We start from the raw sequence: 21685 nt of genomic DNA, 5'->3' as shown, positions 1-21685 counted from the left end.
GCTGCAAATTCGTAGCGTGAAATCCGCTGCAGATCCGTTACATGTGAAGGCACCGCAATACAGACGTACATGTAATGAAGTAATCCTCCAGTATATTGTTACCTGTCTGCTCATCTTGCAGCACCTGTTTTCTTTCTTCCTCAAATGCTTGTAACCAGCGCTGCTTTTGCTCCGGCTTCTTGGCAAGAAACAGATGGACCTCCTCAGAGACTTTACTCTGCAGCTTGAAGGCATTCTTCACAGTAATGTTAAAGTCCTTGTCTTTGCCATCCTCTAAGTTAATGACTTCCATCTCATCCATGTTGATCTTGCCCTTATAATACAAGATGTCACGTCGTAGAATATCCTGAAAATTACAGAAGAGGATATTACCCATAGCTATAAAAAGTACATCATACTGCAAATCTGTTAGCTTAAGGATCATTCTAGAACCAGAAAATTTTCACACGGATCTTTAGTGATCACTGTGTTGTTCAAGGGGTTCTCTAGGTAAAACAGATTGATGGACTGACCATAGGCCCGAAAAGTCCCCTTTAAGTGACTGTTTTTTTTTTCCATTAAAATGGTAACGTATGTTTTGTGCAACTAATCTAGGTTTCAGACTTAAAGGGGAACTCCAGATAAGAAACACTTGTTTTCTATTAAAAGTACATTAAAAGTTAAATATATGTGTCTATACAATGTATTACCGTATCTGTGCTGTTCTGCCACACTGGTAGCTGATAGAAATCCAGGAAGTGAAAAAAATGGCCCTTGTGCCAATTCACATTGTCTCCTGCTCCTTCTGCTATCCTCCCTTAGGAGACAAATCTTCCATGCCTCTGTCTCACATTGTGTGTGTTTGCTGAGCACAGGCTGATGATGCAGACAGCGGGCAGGGCGTAATGTCCCAGGAGGCTTGGCTGGATAACCCAATCCAATCCAGATGGATTCACCATCTCTGACCAACCAGAAGCAGCTGCTACACTGATTTCTCTAATTGTGCAGCAGTGTGCAGTGAAATTAGGGCTGTGTTCACACATGTTGGGGTGTCATTGCAGTACTGCAGCGTATTCACAAAATTGATGCAGTAATACAAGTAAATGATGCTAAATGGCAGCAAGGATCAGAGCCTTAGGGCCCTATTCCACGGGCCAAGCAACTATGTAAACGAGCGCCGATCTGCTAGATCGGCGCTCGTTTACTGGGCCTATTCCAAGGCCCGATGATTGTGAAACAAGGGCTGCAAGGACATTGTCCTTGCAGCCCTTGTTTCATACATTACCTGTCCGGGCCTCATGTGTTCTTCTTCCATTCCCGCGAGGCAGCAACGACTTCGGAGCGGAGCTGTCTGAACTGACAGACCGCTCAGCCAATCACTGGCCGCAGTGTATTCGGCCAGTGATTGGCTGAGCGGTCTGTAAGTTCAGACAGCCGCGCTTTGAAGCCGATGCTGCTGCGCGTGACCGGGAGAAGATAGGACAGGTAATGTATGGTTCTGCTGAAATCGTCGGTCGTTGCCGCGCAACGCCATTCAACCATAGCGATGCGCTGGTGGCGAACGACGATTTTAGGTCTGAAGCTAAATGAACGATCAGCTGATGACACGATCATCGGCTGATCGTTCTCTCTACTCCACAGAGCGAAATCGTCCGAATGGGGCCGTTTTGGCCGATTATGGCTCCTGTGGAATAGGGCCCTTATTGTGGGGCTCAACTTCAAAGATAACAGATGCTTGATCATAATATGTGCATGGAAATGAAAAGAAAAAACAAATTAAAAAAGTTCTTTACTTTATTCCAATATTAGCGTTACAGGTAGAGAATACAGTGTGCTGTGTAGTGTTACAGGTAGAGAATACAGCGTGCTGTGTGGTGTTACAGGTAGAGAATACAGCGTGCTGTGTGGGGTTACAGGTAGAGAATACAGCGTGCTGTGTGGTGTTACAGGTAGAGAATACAGCGTGCTGTGTGGTGTTACAGGTAGAGAATACAGCGTGCTGTGTAGTGTTACAGGTAGAGAATACAGCGTGCTGTGTGGTGTTACAGGTAGAGAATACAGTGTGCTGTGTGGTGTTACAGGTAGAGAATACAGATTGCTGTGTGGTGTTACAGGTAGAGAATACAGTGTGCTATGTGGTGTTACAGGTAGAGCATACAGCGTGCTGTGTGGTGTTACAGGTAGAAAATACAGTGTACTGTGTGGTGTTACAGGTAGAGAATACAGCGTGGTGTGTGTTGTTACAGGTAGAGAATACAGCGTGCTGTGTGGTGTTACAGGTAGAGAATACAGCATGCTGTGTGGTGTTAAAGGTAGAGAATACAGTGTGCTGTGAGGTGTTACAGCGTGGTGTGTGGTGTTACAGGTAGAGAATACAGTGTGCTGTGTGGTGTTACAGGTAGAAAATTCAGCGTGCTGTGTGGTGTTACAGGTAGAGAATACAGTGCTGTGTGGTGTTACAGGTAGAGAATACAGCCTGCTGTGTGGTGTTACAGGTAGAGAATACAGCGTGCTGTGCGGTGTTACAGGTAGAGAATACAGAGTGTTGTGTGGTGTTACAGGTAGAGAATACAGCGTGCTGTGTGGTGTTACAGGTAGAGAATACAGCGTGGTGTGTGGTGTTACAGGTAGAGAATACAGTGTGCTGTGTGGTGTTACAGGTAGAGAATACAGTGCTGTCAGGTGTTACAGGTAGAGAATACAGCGTGCTGTGTGGTGTTACAGGTAGAGAATACAGTGGGCTCTGTGGTGTTACAGGTAGAGAATACAGCGTGCTCTGTGGTGTTACATGTAGAGAATACAGTGTGCTGTTACAGGTAGAGAATGCAGCGTGCTCTGTGGTGTTACAGGTAGAGAATACAGTGCATGCAAAAAACAAAGAGTGGTCAGCACTCACAACAAAGAAGTCCCTTTAGATGGAATGTGGTGTTCTTATTATGGCTGTATGCCTCTCCACGAGCACGCGAGAAAAAACCCCCGGACCCAAGGGCATCCAACAAGGTATAAGCACGAAAGTACTCTCCAGCTCGCTTGATTACTTTTAAACCTTTATTGTATAATGTTTAAAAGGCCGACGCGTTTCGGGCTCTCTTGCCCTTATTCATGGCTCTCTGTCAGGAGGTCCCGAGACGACCCATGAATTAAGAAGTCGTCACCCAAAATATAAGGGGGGACTATTCCCTGTCCATGCCCTACAATGATAAAGGAGAAAGGTGAGCAGAGTGGCGTCAGTAGCCCCGCCACAAGAACTGTGGCGGGGCTACTGACGCCACTCTGCTCACCTTTCTCCTTTATTATTGTAGGGCATGGACAGGGAATAGTCCCCCCTTATATTTTGGGTGACGACTTCTTAATTCATGGGTCGTCTCGGGACCTCCTGACAGAGAGCCATGAATAAGGGCAAGAGAGCCCGAAACGCGTCGGCCTTTTAAACATTATACAATAAAGGTTTAAAAGTAATCAAGCGAGCTGGAGAGTACTTTCGTGCTTATACCTTAGAGAATACAGTGTGCTGTGTGGTGTCACAGGTAGAGAATACAGTGTGCTGTGTGGTGTTACAGGTAGAGAATACAGTGTGGTGTTACAGGTAGAGAATACAGTGTGCTGTCTGGTGTTACAGGTAGAGAATACAGCGTGCTGTGTGGTGTTACAGGTAGAGAATACAGCATGCTGTGTGGTGTTACAGGTAGAGAATACAGCGTGCTGTGTGGTGTTACAGGTAGAGAATACATGATACCACTAATTCCACCTGGATAATAAAGAAATTACCAAATTATTCCTGTCTCAACACAGGTTATATCCAGTCTACCTTTTAACATCAACACCTCTATAACTTATTTTATACAACAAGAACCATATTGAGGCTAGTTCACAGTTTTAAAAACACATACTTTATTATAAAATAACAACATACAAAAAACGATTTGCAATAATAGAATAGACCAGCAGGTGGCAATACACAAGCACACAGATACATTTGTAGAGTTTTTAATTCTTATAACATCTAGGGTAGTGCAACATGTTGCCACCTGCTGGTCTATTCTATTATTGCAAATCGTTTTTTGTATGTTGTTATTTTATAATAAAGTATGTGTTTTCAAGGTAGAGAATACAGCCTGCTGTGTGGTGTTACAGGCAGAGAATACAGCATGCTGTGTGGTGTTACAGGTAGAGAATACAGTGTGCTGTGTGGTGTTACAGGTAGAGAATACAGTGTGCTGTGTGGTGTTACAGGTAGAGAATACAGTGTGCTGTGTGGTGTTACAGGTAGAGAATACAGTGTGCTGTGTGGTGTTACAGGTAGAGAATACAGCGTGCTGTGTGGTGTTACAGGTAGAGAATACAGCGTGCTGTGTGGTGTTACAGGTAGAGAATACAGCGTGCTGTGTGGTGTTACAGGTAGAGTATACAGTGTGCTGTGTGGTGTTACAGGTAGAGAATACAGCGCGCAGTGTGGTGTTACAGGTAGAGAATACAGTGTGCTGTGTGGTGTTACAGGTAGAGAATACAGCGTGCTGTGTGGTGTTACAGGTAGAGAATACAGCGCGCAGTGTGGTGTTACAGGTAGAGAATACAGCGTGCTGTGTGGTGTTACAGGTAGAGAATACAGCGTGCTGTGTGGTGTTACAGGTAGAGAATACAGCGTGCTGTGTGGGTGGGACCACAATGAAATAAATTACTGCAAATAATTCAGTAACACAATGAAACTGCAATGTGTGAACACAGCCTAGATGTTCTGCAACAGCTTTGGGCGGGGAATAGGCAGGGTGGAGGACTGTGATGAACAGCTGAGGGGAAGCATTGCATTCTGGAACCTGTAGAACTGTGTACAACTGATAAAGCAGGAAGTGCAGAAACACAAAACTCAACAAAACCCCCCAAAACAAATGGATTCTTGGTAGTTTCAAAAATGGAATAGATAGGTAAGTAATGCTTTATGCTTCTGCAGAAGTTTAATTTTTTTAACCTCTACCTGGAGTTCCCCTTTCCCCTTTAAAGGGTTTTTCTATATGAAAAATATATACTATATATATGTATATATATATATATATATATATATATATATATATTATATATATATATATATATATATATATATATATGTTGTAATATATAGAAAAATCAAAAGTAAGTATATGTATTATTCCCAAAGGGAGACAGTATTTCCATCTCTTAAAGTGATGGCATATAGCTAAGATATACCATCACTTTACAATGGGTGAATATCTGACCACCGTCAGTATTCCTAAAAAGAACAGCATTGATGCCCTTCATCTTTATTTAAGCTTAATGGGTCTATGCTACACTTCCCTGCACTGTGTCAAACGGCGGGAGAAGGTGTGTGATGTTGCAGCCTGGCATCGCCTCCTGGGCACTTCAGTTTAATAAGTCTTATATATGAAATATAGATACAATAAAGAGTGAAATACCTTTTTACAGTACACAATTTGATGATCGAAGAGGAATACTATCCGCTGTTGCCCCTTTGATTGAAGCTGTGAGAATTTTGTTAATTCACTTGAATATATAAGTTCTGAGCTTCTTGTCAGGATATCTTCACCCTATGGACAAATAACATTCATGAAATGTTACTAGTCCTACATTTGATATTCCAGATATTCAACTTCATAGGACAAAACATAGAGGACTGAGCAGAGGGATCCAAAAAGGTGATCCCAAATAATAGCAGCAGGCTCTGGGGTAACATTTCATCTTGGACTGTTGATCAGGTATAGTGTTCATCCGAATCCGAGCATGTGGCATTTGAATAGCAGTGGCTGCTGAAGTTGGATGCAGCCCTAAGGCAGTTTTCTAGGACTCCCTAGGGCTAAATGCAACTTCATCAGCCACCACTAATCAAATGCCGCATGCTCGGATTCGGATGAACTCAAACATGCTCAAAGTTCACTGTTCAGTGTCATGTACTGGGCAGTGTTTACTGGGAAAACGTGGGTCCTGGCATTAATTTGGATATTGTACAGATGTACCACCTACCTAAACAAGTAACAACAGTGGCCTATATCAGCAGGATAATAGGCCCGGTCATACTGCAAAAACTGTTCTGGGACGCTTTGAGACACAGCATAAAGAGTTCAATGTGATAAGTTGGCCTCCATATTCCTCAGTTATAAATTTGATTGAACATCTTTGAGATGTATAACAAAAACAAGTCCAATCCACTGGGGTCACAATTAGCAACTTACAGGACTCCCCCCGCTCGACCTGCCTTTCTATGACATCCAGGAGTGTCTGGATTTACAAAAACTGCTGAGCAGGTTGTTCTATACACTTTCCATAACTCCCAGTCATACCTAGCGGAATTACAGAAACAGCGTAAATTGGCCTGCTCAGCTATAATAAAAGCCACAGAGGACACAAAATTCTCCACAACATTGTAAGATGTAGCCATACGCGTAGTGTGTTATATACTCATATGTATTACTTAGGCAAGTGTCAAGAGATAAGAAAGTATATTAAAAAGAGTAAAGAAGAGTGCTCATTAAAATGTAACCTAAGCACGTGTTTTAACCATTTATTCTGGGAAGTGGAGCTGCGAGGTCACTCAGGGAAACGGTGATGACAATTGTTAGGGATCCTACCTCCCAGTCCTCTATAGAGCTCTGCCAGTGGGCTATCTTGTCAATGTTTTCCAATCTCCTCTTTCGCTCATTAATCAGCTTAGCAACATTTTTCATGGCATTCAATGCAGCTTCAACATCCGCAAAATCCCTGGATGGAAAGAAGATGTATTAGATATAGTCAGCTATATAGCTGGAACTAGAGGGCTGTGCACAAAGCGTTCCTATGCTTTCCACCAAATCGAATATGTTCTACTCCTTCACTCCTTGAGCAAAAAAACTAAGACCAGCACTTATAATGTTTGTTTTTGTGGGACCGAAGCTTAAGTAGAAGTCAATGGTTCTGTTTTTAATAGACGACACACAGATGCACCATCCATGTGCCCTCCATTTTTCATTGAAGCATTGGCTAGCATTTCTTACCCTCCTATCTGTGTTTGCGGATCCGCAAAAACTGACGCCATACTGATGGTTTTTCCAGGACATCACTGATCCTGAAAACTGATGTGTAGATGAGGCCTTACACATTCAAAGAGAGTAACCAGGGGTGGAATGTGTTAAATGAAAGGGTTAATACAGTTAATATTTTGTTCTACACTTATCTTTACACTTTGATTTCTCACTTTCACGCTTTTCTTATTTAGTTTTGATGATAGACACAAGGAATATTCTGTTACTTTCATATAGTGCTTGACACACGTGGGCAGTGGGCACGAAGCAACACTATCTTTATGATTCAAGGACACGTTCTTTACTACTTAGTAAATCTTTTGGGGGATGTGCAATATATGCTAGAAGCTTTGTATTTTTAAAACTGAGGTAACCGATGGGACATTGCAATGGAACTATGTAAGAGTTCAGACCTTTATTTTAGCCAACAGAGCCTCCCTGGATTGTACGTGAACATGTTGCTTTATTTCTTTCTATGTTGTTGCTTTGTATTTTTCATTATTAATTATGTAAACTAGATTCTCTTAGTTACTGTATGTAAACCTATTTATCCTCACAATCCTTAACCCCTTAGCGACCCATGACGTACCTGGTACGTCATGGTGCCACGGGGGGTGTTCAGAGCGGTGTCCTGCCGGGACCCCGCTCTGAACGGCACCGCTCCCGGCTGCAATCTGCAGCCGGGCAGTGCCTCTATTAGCCGGCGTGGGTCTATTAGCCAGCGCGGGTCTATTAGCCGGCGCGGGTAAAAAGTGATCAAAAAGTCGTATTTGCGCAATCAAGGTACCGATAGAAAGAACACATCATGGCGCAAAAAATGACACCTCACACAGCCCCATAGACCAAAGGATAAATAAGCCTATAAGCCTGGGAATAGAGCGATTTTAAGGAACATATATTTGTTAACAATGGTTTGAATTTTTTAAAAGCCATCACATAATATAAAAGTTATACATGTTATACAGTATATCATTGTAATCGTAACAACTTGAGGAACATGCATAACAAGTCAGTTTTACCATAGGGTGAACGGCATAAATGCAAAACTCCCCGAAATCAAAACAAATTCTTTTTTTTTTTCAATTTGACAGCGCAAATGATTTTTTTCCCGTTTCGCAGCATATTTTATGGAAAAATAATGCCTGTCATTGCAAAGTACAATTGGTTTCGCAAAAAATAAGCGCTCATATAAGTCTCTAGGTGAAAAAATGCAAGCGCTATGGAGTCTTAAACATAAAATGGAAAACGCAAAAGCGCAAAAACGAAAATTGGCTTTGACCTTAAGGGGTTAAAGAGTCACTGTCGTGAAATTTTTTTTGCAGAAATCAATAGTCCAGGCGATTTTAAGAAACTTTGTAATTGGATTTATTAGCCGAAAAATGAGTTTTTATCATGAAAAGGCAGTTTGAAGCTCTCCCTCCTGTCTTCATTGTTCTCCTATGGAGAGAATTAAATAAAACACCAAAACAGGACAAGAGTTAATCTACAAATACATCACTGCCTATCTCCTCTGACAGTCAGCACTGACCTCTCTGACCTCTGAATACAGTGTCACCCAGCTCAGTGTTTGTGTAATCCTTTGTTCTCAGCTCTCTGCTGCTGGCTAACTCCCTCCTCCCCTCTCTATAGAACAGGCAGGTTGTGTCTGATGCAACAAGTCACAATTTCCTGTTTTTTTGCAGTGGATGACAGAAAGGAGAGGAGGGGGGACCTGGGAAAAGGCTTTTTAAATGCAGATAATGGCATATTTGCCTAATAAACCCAATTGCAAAGTTTCTTAAAATCGCCTGGACTATTGATTTCTGCAAAAAAAAATTCACAACAGTGACTCTTTAACTCTTTACAATCCTTACATAAAGGGAAAAAAATGGGGGTCCCATTGAGGACCTTGTTCATACCTGTGCTGGGGATTCGTATATTTTAGCAGCTCAGCAAGCTGGAGGGGATATTTGCAGATTTTCTGCACTGGTGTCAGCAAGAAACCATCTAGAGAGATGTCAATCATCTTCTGTACCAGGCGACAAGTCTCAAAGAAGTAGCCATACTTTTTGACCTTGCACAGTTTGGAGAGTTCTGTGCAGGCGTTTGGGTGGTTGTTGCAGTATTCAGAATAGATCTGAAAGTCATTTTGCTGTAAAAGAGAAGAGAGGGAAATAAGATATGCTCAATAAAAAGACATTGAGAGCTACTCTGATAAATGTCAGGTACAGAAATATGATGTCTATAAAAGCAAAAATAACAGCAGTTTCGTAGAGCCCCAAACAAGTCAAGTTATCCAGAGAATCAGACAATAGGCCTCTAGCACTTTTTATATTTTGGTGGCATGCGTTTTGGCACCATTCATAATACATCATGAATACAAGACTGTGGGTCCTTATTATTACTCCGTATACCTCTAAAATAAGGTGCTTTGTAGGGATGGTCTGAACCGAGTTCGGTTCGAGTTCGTACGAACCTGAACTCTCGGCAATGGTTCCCACTGTCTGTAGGCTCTGTGGAGAGGGCGGATACAGCGGGAGAACCGCCTGGAAAACTGGGATACAGCCATAGCCATAGGCTGTATCCCAGATTTCCAGACGGTCCTCCCGCTGTATCCACCCGCTGCACGGAGCGGGCAGACAGTGGGAATCTGATGCCGAGCGTTCGGGTTCATACGAATCCGAACCTCGGCAGTTTCGGACCATCCCTAGTGCTTTGCAATGAAACCCTTAGAAGGAAACACAATGACAACAATAGGTCATTGAAGTCTAACTTACATATTGAAGGAAGCAGGAGCCGATCTCGCTCAGATGAGGAGCATCTTTGATGATTCTTTTTTCTAATGTTTTAAGAAATTTCTTCTGGAACTTGTAAATGTCTTCAATGTTCCCAAAAATTGTCCAAAGCTGTTCCTCTGTGAACATATCGGCCCTTTTACGACACTGCTTGATGTAACCCTTAAAATGAATAAGAAGTAAAAAACAGGTCAGTAAGAGGAATTGATCCAGTCTATGCTTTACTCAGTGGTGTAAAGTGGTACTGCAAGTGACTGTTTTTTAACCTTATACATGATTATAAAATCATTAACCAAATTTTCTTTTCTCACAAGAAGCTCCTAAACATTTTGTATGGTTTTCCCCCAAAGATGCATTGTCTGTAGATAGGTAAATGAAATGTTCTCTCGTACCTCACATATATCCTTTAGATGTTTGATGTAATCCTTCTCTGTATTTAAGATCTCATTTATTACGTTAGTCCTCATTTGATCCTTGTTAGTTTGGCCGAAACCATGACGCCTCAAGAGATTCTTGGCATCGAGGTCTCTGTCTCCAGGCCTACTGGTGTAGTCTTCTAAAGGCTCGTCCTGGTTCACACGAAGCTGCATGGATAAGAGTATGGTAGTAAATGCATTGCAGTAAACTATAGTCAGTCTGCCATGAATATCGTTGGCATAGTTTTTATTCTTATTTCTATATATTACAATATAGAGATACAGACTATGTAATGTAGTAACTATACCACCCATGAACACTATGAGGCATCTGGACACTAGAGGGGGTGTTACACCACAGTTTGCTTCATTGCCTTCACACTGGACATCAAGCTGACTGCTAAAATATGACCACAAATAAAGAATCGAAAAATATGGCTGTGAAATAGAGCATGGCTAATGCTAACCTTATCCACATCCCTCAGACTATGCATGACGTCCATTCATAAGCTTCCAATGAGTCATTTATAAACTCAATGGCTTAAAACCTGGACCACAATGAGAGTCGCCTGACCGACCAGCAGATCGGGGCATTCTGTGTTGGGCTCAGTTTATAACATGATAACAGGGTCCGGACCAACAGAGTCCACAAGGTACATCAGTGGGAAACCAGATGACTTGTTAGTGGGTTTTATTTCTTTTTGGTTTATAGGGTTTTAATGTACATTTTCTCATGATACCGACGTAAATTAGAAAGATACCGATAATAACAATATATGGGAAAAGACTGCATTCATTTTAGACTATATATAGTAATGGATAAAACATATTTATAGGGTCACTTTTAGACGCAGAGCAGCTAGATGGCCATTAATAATATAAATGGTGGTTCAACACCCACCATGTCTCCTCTGTTTTTAGTAGCTACAGGCACCAGGTTTGCTTTTTTTGGCAGAAGGATCCATGCTGGCTTTCAGTTGTATCTAGATATCGGTGTGGCTTATGCCTCTTCAAACTAATTTTAAGTGTAAATGTCATTTCAGAAAACTTTTGACATGTTTCAGAGACACAGACTTCATTGCTGGTTCTAACAGTTAGTGGGGGTCTTAGCACCCAGACCCCCACACATGAAAACATTTGATGTGTCTCTATGTCATATCAAAACTTTTGTGAAATGACAGTGAGACTTTAAGGAACAGTTATACTCTTTGCACCTGCTGGCAGGGCCGATTCTGGGGTTTCTGCCGCCTGAGGCAAACCTCAGGCGGCCACCCCGAGTGATGGCCGGCATCTCCCCCGCCCCGCAGCCAGCCGCTTACCTGTCCCACGCCGCAGCCGGCCCGCGCTCTCCGCTGTCTCCACATCCCGTCAGGTCCCACAACGTCACCCTGCAGCTGTCACGGACCTCCATGCTGTGGTGAGTGAGTGGGGTGATCGGGTCTCGCGCGACCCGATCACCCCAGCGCGTCCCCCACCGACCCCGGGCACTCACCACAGCCTGGAGGTCCGTGACAGCTGCAGGGTGACATCGCGGGATCTGACGGGATGTGGAGAGCGCGGGCGACGGGACAGGTGAGCGGCCGCTGTCATTTTTGTTAAGTGATACTTAACAAAAATGACAGCAGGGGGGACATAATGCCGCCCACCTGCCAGACCGCAAAATCTGCCGCCTGAGGCGGAAGGCTCATTCCGCCTCATGGCAGAAGCGGGCCTGCCTGCTGGTGATATTACATTCAGTGTCTCTGAGGTCTCTGTTCTGTTAAGATGGTGTAACCAGTAATCAATTGTCCTGCAGGAACTGCTTCTCCCAATCTGCTACAATCATCCTGATAAGTAGTTCTGCATTATTTCTAAAATGAGGTTGTATTACTGTCTTGTGTGATTACTGGTGGGTCTTCCTATCCTGCTCTACCAATAAGACCTGTGGGCAACTGAGTAAGCAGAGCTATTATTTGCACCCCAAGAAGGGGGCTGCTATAGGTAAATACTAGTTCAGCCAGGTGACCCATCAATATTGTTACAATTACCTAAGGAGGTCACATAGACAACTTCTTTTCATGGTAGTTTAAAATCCAAATTACAGATGATTCCTTGCGAAATAGGGGCAAAAATTGGTGAAATCTTTGGGAACCTTAAAATTACTCCCAAAAAATCTATCCATTATTGTATGTATAAATATATTGGTACTACTAAACATTGTCTACCGGAGTAGGCAATACTGGTTGGCTTGATTTATAGTCTTTTGGTCTCTAGCTGTCTTATACTGGCCATTGGTTAGTAAATTTATGGTGGAGAATAAAAGATCCAGGACACTGAACTTTATATCTATTTGACCTGATACTCACTCTGACAAAACTTGCTGGAAACCATCCTTCACTGTCCATGATGCGCCCCCACCACCATTCCTTATTGGTAGCATCCATTACTTCAATGACACTGCCAGCCTTGAAGCCCAGTTCTTGATCGTCCATAGTGACATGGTCCCAGAGAGCTTCTGCATACACCACACTGCCATCGCTTATGAGCTGTGAAGAAATAATTTCCATCAATGTAGAAATTATTAGGAAAACATAATTTTTTTTACATATATTGCAGTCTGTTAAGTACATTACACAACTCTCTGGAGACTGCAACCTTCTTCTGTAATAAGATAAAGCCAGAACAAATACTGCGTATGCAAATAAAATACTTCTGGTAAACCCTGGAGCGGTGACATGACTGTGGGACCTGACAAATGACACCTGTAAGGGCAAGGTGACACCATTCCTTCGGTGGGAAGAACATGTTTTGTAGATCACGGCTTCTACTCAGATCCTCACCAGCCAGAATACGATGATGTCTAGGTCTTATGTGCAGTGGTCAAAGTCCAGTTCAAAATTAAAGGTATTGTTCAATTCACCTTTCCTGGATTAGGTATAATATTACTAGAAGCACATGAGCCACCTATGTTCCTTTGGCATTGTTCACACCACATTAGACCATGCGCCAATAATAACACCAGACATTTAGAGTAATGCATGCGCTATAAAATCTTACCTACCGGATCTCACCTAGACATTACATGGACACTCGACCTCTGAGAGGCAGCAAAGGAATAATTTTTCTCATTCAGGAGAGTATCATAAAGAAGTATGGAAACTTATAGGTCATTCATGCTTAATTGGGAATTCTGGGAAAAAGAATATGCAAAGCAGCTCTCTGATGCTCTCTGATGCCATGATTTGGAGGTAACTTTCCCTTGGGGTCAGTGTCTGACTCTAATAAGAATATCCAATAGGCAATGTTCCTAGATTCACTGACATTGAGAAACATGTGATGTTTTCTCCACAGTGTTTTGGTTTATCCCCCTGAGGTAAACCATCATTCTCTTGAATGCACTTACTAGACTTTGCTCCCACTAGCCAGAATCCTACTCCACACTGATGAGGGGCTAATACCCTGAAACAGCTGTCTGTGGATGGATACCTTGCTGAGGTGGTTTCCTTGACTGGAGACCACCTTTGGCTTGGTTGTTCCTTCCTGAAGGAGGAAGGAGGAAGAAGGAGAAGAAGAAGTCTTACCACATGACTGGGAATGTAAGCCAAGCCAGACTAGTCTCCAAATGGGTAATTCCCCATCTAGAGAGTTGTCTAGCTTGACTTACATTCCCAGTCATGTTCTAAGACTTCTTATTGGAGTCAAACACTTCCTTAAAGGGGAAGTGCGGCAATTTAACATTATTTTTTAAAAGGCAGAGGGGGAATATAATAAACAATCATTACTTACCTCTCCCGATGCCTTTGCAGCACTGAATTGCTACTCCGGGATCATCACTAGGCTGCAGGATCTCCTTCACAGCCAACATCACGCCCTGGTTGATGGACTGCCAGCTTGGCCAGTCATTGACTGGGGCAGGACACCGCTGCAATCACTGATTGTTGGAGCAGGCAATCCATCAGCCAGGTCAGGCTTTTCCCCCTAAGTTGTGACTTCATCGAAGCTCAGGGGAAAATACCTTCTGGTGGGGGTACCGGAGCCTGTCACATGGTGCTTCACGGGCATGGGGAGAGGTAAGTAATAATGTTCCCCCCTGCCCCTGCCGGACTTCTCCTTTAACGGATAAGCTACCTCCAAAGAGTGACCCTTTTCCCACCATCTGAGAAGCACAGATGTAGATAACAGCTTTGAGCTGGTACAATGTAGAAACCATATACTATATAAGAAAATACATAAAGCACGCTGCTTTTACAATATAGAGCTAGAAGGACATTTTCTGGCCTTGAGTTTTTATCTAAAACTTCTATCGCTACTTGAGATCATATTAACCATGTTAATTCTCAGGGCAGGTGTGTTGTGTTACTCAGACAATGGGCCTGATGACTGATGTACCATGCTGTACTTTCATGCTGTATAGCTTCTATTGTATTATGATAGATGACTCGGCGGCAACATTTTTCATAGACTGTCACATGGTTCTTTATGTGTTTTATTCACTAAACGTCCAAATATGAATCATAGAGAGCTAATACTGAAGTAGACCTCCAGTTACTGCAATATGTCATGGCTCTTACTAAGAGAAGCCTTCATGTCTTAGCAGCAGAAGCCTCCAAGTGGGGATGGGGGCCTAGGAGAAAGAAACTGCTCACTCAATCTTGCCCCAGGTTGGTGTTGATTATTACAAAGAGAGGCCCAGAACAGTAAAGGGTTTCCCAATATTACAAATGATGGCATATTTCTGGGATATACCAGAACTTCTTGATTGCGTGGACCTCTACAATCCTCAGAATGAAGAGCCAGCAATGTTAGTTAATTGGGTTATCCAGGATTAGAAAAAATCTTTCTTGCAAAATAGCGCAACCCCTGTCCTCAGGTTGCAAGTGGTATTACAATTCATCTTCATCCACTTCAATGGAACAGAGGTGCAAAACCACACCCAGACTGAGGACAGGAGAGGTGCTGTTCATAGATAAAAGGCAACCATGTTTGTCTAAGCCTGGATAACCCTTTAAAGTGTTATTGAAACATGTCATAGGTAGTGATGAGTGAATTTACAGTAATGACAAAGTGAATCGCTTTGTTAGCTCGGCAGTCAGCTTATCAACCAGCTGCCTTTTAAATCAGTGCCGCTCCATGCCGCTTCACTCCATTCCGGGTGCCGTAAAGCTGGATTTAGACCTGGGTGACTGGGAGAAGTTCCCCAGGACTTGATCCAGCTTTTCCAGGCATCCAAGGAGCGGCAATGAGCATTACTGAGTTAAAGGGGTTATCCAGCGCTACAAAAACATGGCCACTTTCCTCCTACTATTGTCTCCAGTTTGGGTGGGGTTTTAAAAACTCAGTTCCATTGAAGTAAATGGAGCTTAATTGCAAACTGCACCTGAACTGGAGACAACAGTAGGGGGAAAAGTGGCCATGTTTTTGTAGCGCTGGATAACCCCTTTAAAAGGTAGCCGACTGCTGAGCAAACAAAGCAACTTGCTTCGTTATTACTGTAAATGTACTCATCTCTAGTTATAGGCAGCCTGGCAATACCTTGTCTAGACTACTGTGGAAAAAAACTAAGGACCATGTAGGATACTCGAAAACATGAATCTTCAACAAAGCAGAATGCACATTGTAATAGGAAAATTGGACTGTATGTCTATGGTAGACCTTATTTATATTTAGATCAAGAATTACAGGACACAGGACCAACAGGACCACCAAACGTACCCAACCATGTGAGTCTCATACAAATGTATTGGATTTCAACCTTTCAATTTTTCATACATGGACCAAGGTTTTGACTTCAAACACTGTCTGTAGATGAAGCTGTGTAAATTGAATATCTGTTTTCTTAAGTAAAAGTCATATATTGTATAATGTTTTATAGCTATGTATGTGTTGTAATCATTGCATGTTTAAGGGAACACTAACCCTGGCGCATGCCTGTTAGTAAATCTGGCGGGACCTACACCTGTCGGGCTTGCACAGAAATCTACACCTGCTCCGCAGCGGTAAATGAGGTTTTGGAGCCCCCCCCCCTATCAGGTGAGCGGGGGTTATAGCTGACGTACTTCACAGAAACGCCCAAAATTTGCATCTGTTTCTCGGCGTACACCAGGGGTGCAGCATTGATAAATGTACCTTGTGTCAGTTTGTAACCAAAATGCTGCCACCATGTATTTGCATGACACACTGAAGCATTTAGATAAGTGAGAGGATGGGGGGATGGGGGAAGAGCTGAAATGATGCAGCACCACCTATCCATGAGTGTAGTAGAAAGTGGCTCCTGCTACCCTCACAATCAGCATCCACATTGAAGTGCTGTACAGGAATGTACACTATTAAGTGGGAGAAACAAGCCCTATACTCCTTTTGAATAAAGTCATGTGACACATGGGTCATGGAGGAAGGCAGAGATAAGTAAGGGGATGAGTCAGACAAGATGGGCAGATGATTGTGAAGAGAGAGTTTTACATACTTTTGTATACCAGTCTAGTATAAGACTGGACTACACTGTGATTTCGGCTGCATCACGAATTGCACAAACAAAAATCGCCATGCCACACTGCAGTGATCGTGCTATGTCCAGGTTAGGATAACTGAATGTGGTATTGTGACCCAAAAATAGCCCTGACCACAACCTGAAAGTTCCAAGAAAAGTCATGTTGTATTGATTTCGAACGACTGTTGGGTCGCAGCCACTTGTGGGTCACTATGTGACTCCATTCATTAACCTTAGCCCTGACACAGTGAGCTCAGTGAGAAATCACTGTGTGGCCCCAGCCTAGTCTAGAAGATCACTAAGGGCCTTCCTACACAACCCGACTATAGCAGCAAATGATCAGCTGATCACTGGCCTTATTCGATAGACTGATTGTCTGCAGTGAGGGCTCCTGTCCACAATCAGCCCATGTGAAAGATGGAGGACAAGTCTCCTGCAAAAGGGTCTAAGAGTCCATCTGCATTGATAACTTCATGTCACTATTGCTGGTGTAACTGGTTTAGACATGGGGCTTTCATCAACACCAAATCATTGGAACCATAGAGAAGTTTATGGATGCAGTGTGTCTTTTTATTGTGGAGCTTTATATTGTTACCACTGGATGTAATGTAATAATTGTGTGGGTTTCAAAAGTATGAGCAGTTTATATCTTATGACCCTAGATATAAAATGATGTTACCTTGCGTTGTGTCTTCAGAATGAACAGTACACCACAATCAAATCCTCTCACTATTATATCCATTAACAGAGAGGGGGGATGGGAGACTTCTTTCTCATTTCCTTCATTCTCTTACTAATCACTTCTTGAACAAACCGTCTCCAGCTGTGCGGGAATCTTCTGAGGGCAATCCCTGAGATAATACATCATTCATCATCTATCTACCCGGATAATCATCCATCTATTCATGTATGCACCTCATATCTAAATTTCTATTTTATATCTATAAGGATAATCTATGTGTAATTAAACTTTCTATCTACAGTATCTATCTATCTATCTATCTATCTATCTATCCCATGTAACTATATTATATACAGCAGCACATCAGATAAGCTTACAGTATAACTGACCATATATATTCATTTTATTTGTTAAAGGGTTATTCCCATGTCAGCTTGCTATCCCCCATCCTCTGAATTCGGAAATAAAATTGTCCCCAGAATAAATGGCGCGCACATCGCATTTGCGGCCAATGCTCCATTTATTGTATATGGGGCTGCTGAACACCATATTAAATTTTGTCCCTGTTCCCAAGATTGGTGGTTTTCCCAAAAGTCGGAGTGTGAATACCTCTTTAGGCCTGTATACCAGAATTCTTGTATGAATAACATCATTGGGTTTGATTGGCGCCTCAAACATTTGGTTGTCAGTCATTCATTAATTATTGGCACGAAGCCCCATAATGCCGTTTCTCTGCCCCTCCTCGGCAACAAAGATCACTTCCTGTTTATAACGAGTTGAGCTCTGCTGATTGGCTAACAGGGCCCACAGAGGGGAGGGGCTTACAAGACTTACATATATAATAAGTACAATTGTACCATCTAGTTCAGCGATTTTAGCGTGTGTGCATGACATGAAACCCTGTGTACAACCAAGCATTCTAACCATTTTACCTCATCGGCTTTTATTTGTCCTATATATTGTATAATAATACAAAAATCAGTTAAAAAAGATATTTATTTTTGAAAGTGCATACCGAGATTGATAGCTATGTAACAAAACGCTGTAAATGAAAAGCGAAAAAATAAAATTAAAAATTAAACATACAGATTGGCACAGGAAAAACATACACATACTAAGCTAAACACTGGACTTCTACATGGTCTACACTCCTCTAATATCACAGAAACTTCATTAGTGCTCACCGGGGCCTCCATGTGATAAACACAGCCCCAAATTTAAAGGCAATTTTGGTATTAAAATGATGCTAGAAAAAAACATTTTAATACAAGATCATTTGAGGCATCCTATGGTTTGTATCAAATTTGGCTTGATTTGTCTCAACCTCTGAGGGTATCGAGGGGGAATTAATACTGACATTTTTGTATCCAAATAACAAAAAAAAAACAGATATGATCTCCATGAATTCATACATCCACATAGCTGTATGATGAAATGTATGCTAAAATGCCTCCTCTAGCATCAGTCTAAGAACAAATCTACCAGTATAAGCCTTGCTACAAATACCCGGTTTATATCCTCTGAGAGCCTGACCTCCATACGTTACCTATCTAACACTACAGGCATCATGCTCCCAGTAATATACAACACAGAGATAAGGCTTCTTGGCTGTAATCCTACACTAGATTACGTGTAATATTACGAGATTTTCCTGACTGCATTTTCTTCCTTTCTGAGTACGGACAAATATGGTTGTGCATGATACACAGTGATCAGTGTAGAAACCGATGACATAAAATACAGGTATTTCTCTATCAATTGCTGCCCAGGGCGTTCCATGGAATCCAGAAAAGGCGATTACAGAAGGAATGTGTGTTTCCCATAGTCATGTGTCACCATGCATTACTGAAACAGAACATAGCAGTGTATCACAGTCACGGTACAAGAACGAGGAGAGGATGACTGATAATAAGGGCTCTCAATAAACATGGGTTCCTGTCCTCCATATGCATGTATAATACCTGAAGAGAATCTATGGCTGACACTCCGTAACCCACCAGAGCTAAGTCCAGAGAAGCAATTTTGTAAATAATCCAAGGCAAAAATCTTGAAAAAAATTGGTTGCAAGTAGCTGAATATTTTTTTAAAACCCTTATAATAAGGTATAGTTGCATTTCAATGTAAAGAAGGGACTCGGGATCCCAGCAGTTATGTAATGAAGTCTCTCCATCTTGTGAATGGTAAGTCTTCAAGGCACAAGTGTTGGCTGTAATCATTTGGGTCCAGACACATCATCAAGGTGGCCAAGAGAGGTTTCTAGGAGTTAGACATTGGCAAGCTGACCTCATGTTCCAGGAGAGACAATCCCAAGATGCTGGTGGACTCACGAGAAGGCCAGCAGAAACATTAACACAACATTAATGAAGATGAGAAACAGCAAGATGACAAAGACTACAACCCGTTGGGTTTCAGGGTTCATGTTGCAGCGAAGGATGGTGTGAAGTGTGCTCCATTTCTTCCTGGCTCGATCGGATCCTCTTGCCATGTCTTGGCCTGAGCTGAGCAAACGGTGCAGCTCTCGACGCTTCGTAGCCACAAACAAAAGGTCTGTGTTGCAGCTGTCAGCAGCAGGGATCTATCTGCTGTGCATAGTGTTCAGAGAGGCACGGTGCATGCAGCACAATGATTACCTTCCTGCAGAATTCAGCACGTAATCCCACAGCTTTCCATCCATTAAAATCTATGATGCGGAAATGGCAATCTGTTTTAATAGAAGCAGCATAGATGCTTCCCCGGTCTTAGCAGGGTGATGGAGGTATTTAATTCCCTGTACCAGGAAAGCCTTACATTCTGTAACAGCAGTCGTTGCTGAGTTATTGGCTTTTTCCTCAGCCTATCGTCTCTTTTGCAGACTGTGGTCGCTAGGAAACGCACAGTCGGGGGAAGGCAAGGAAGGTAGACATGGATATTTTTAAAGCACCTCACAAATGGCTCTGATAGATTTTGGGAAACATCTGCTTGCTCTGAGAGTACATTGGGTATTACTACGAGAACAGCCAGCACTGGGTATAGCTGTCAGCGTCACTGAAGCTTTCACAATGCAAAGGGATTAGTCTGAACTTCTGAGGAAGATCTGCTAAGCAGCTCAAGAAGTACCAGTCAAAATAAGCCATAGGTCACGTTCACACAGGCCAGTTTAGGACGCATCTGTTTGTTTTTTTGCCAATACCAAGAGTAGGTGTGAAACAGAAGAAAAGTATAAAATAATAGCGGTCAATCTAGGACAATATGGGGGCCAAAGATGGTGCACTTGATTCAGTCAGAGGTCCACACATTGTATTTATTGCCTTCAGTAGTCTGCTCCAGAAAAGTGACTGCACCTAATGAAGTCACTCTCTATAATCTATAGAGATACTCATTGTACTCAGAGGTCTTGTTAAATATAGTGCCACTAACTAATTATTCATGGCAGAGCCTATTGATATGCCATTTATCAATTACTTATCATATACAGTCCTTAACTGCTGGGCTGATCACTGGGATTCCCACCTTAATAAATCCCCTTAATGGAATGAGAGAACCTCGAGCACGCTTGGATTCATCCAAACCTGAATGCTCGACATTTGATAACTGGTGGATGAAGAAGTTGTATGCAGTCCTAGGGAGTCCTGGAAAACATGGATACAGCCTATGGCTGTAACGATATTTTTTAGGCAGCCTTAGGACTGCATACTACTTCTTCAGTCACCGGTAATCAAATGCTGAGTGTGCTTGAGATTCGCTCTAATCCACAGTGATCATAAGAATGGCTACGTGTTTCATGTGCCCTATTGGACTGGACTGGTGGCCAAGCAAGCATGATGAATATAGACTAGAACAGTGCTTACATTAGCTATCTTTATCAGGTCTCAAGATTAACACATGCTTAAAGAGATTATCTGCTGATCAACTTTTTTTTCTTTTTGTTTTTCAAAAACAAATAACACATACTTACCCTACTTGTTTATCAAGAACACAGACCAATGACACAATGCGCAGCATTGGGGGGTCAGCATGAGTCATTGCCTGCTCAGCCAATCAGTGGCTGAGACAGGTTTCTACTGCGCCAACTGATTCGCTGAGCAGGTAATGACTTGTGCCAATTGGCATATGTAACAGAACCCTAAGGTGCCTCCCAAGGGAGCAAGACAACAACCTGAACTATACAGCCAATGCCGTTAAGAACTATCTTTAGCGTAAAGAAAAGCAGGGAGTCCTGGAAGAGATAATATGGCCCTGATCTCAACATCATGCAGTCTGTCTGGAATTACATGATGATACAGAGGGACTCAAGCAGTGACATCTACACAAGATCTGTGATTAGTTCTCTAAGATGTTTGGGACAACCTCCCTGCTGAGCT

The 21685-nt window shown here is 42.5% G+C and overlaps 1 protein-coding gene across 1 annotated transcript in view; it reads right to left on the bottom strand.

Moving 5' to 3' along the window:
* Nucleotides 1–21685, bottom strand: part of LOC138795868 (uncharacterized) — a 122710-nt gene that overhangs the window by 6278 nt on the left and 94747 nt on the right. Inside the window, 7 exon segments of the mRNA XM_069975532.1 lie at nucleotides 103–346; nucleotides 5409–5540; nucleotides 6579–6708; nucleotides 8906–9138; nucleotides 9764–9943; nucleotides 10174–10365; nucleotides 12543–12722. Of these exon segments, the coding sequence (XP_069831633.1) occupies nucleotides 103–346; nucleotides 5409–5540; nucleotides 6579–6708; nucleotides 8906–9138; nucleotides 9764–9943; nucleotides 10174–10365; nucleotides 12543–12722 (1291 nt within the window).

The sequence above is a fragment of the Dendropsophus ebraccatus genome, chromosome 6 (assembly GCF_027789765.1).
Source record: "Dendropsophus ebraccatus isolate aDenEbr1 chromosome 6, aDenEbr1.pat, whole genome shotgun sequence".
In the NCBI taxonomy this organism is placed as follows: domain Eukaryota; kingdom Metazoa; phylum Chordata; class Amphibia; order Anura; family Hylidae; genus Dendropsophus; species Dendropsophus ebraccatus.
Note: the sequence above shows the minus strand (reverse complement) of the source record. Positions and strands in the feature narration are given on the sequence as shown.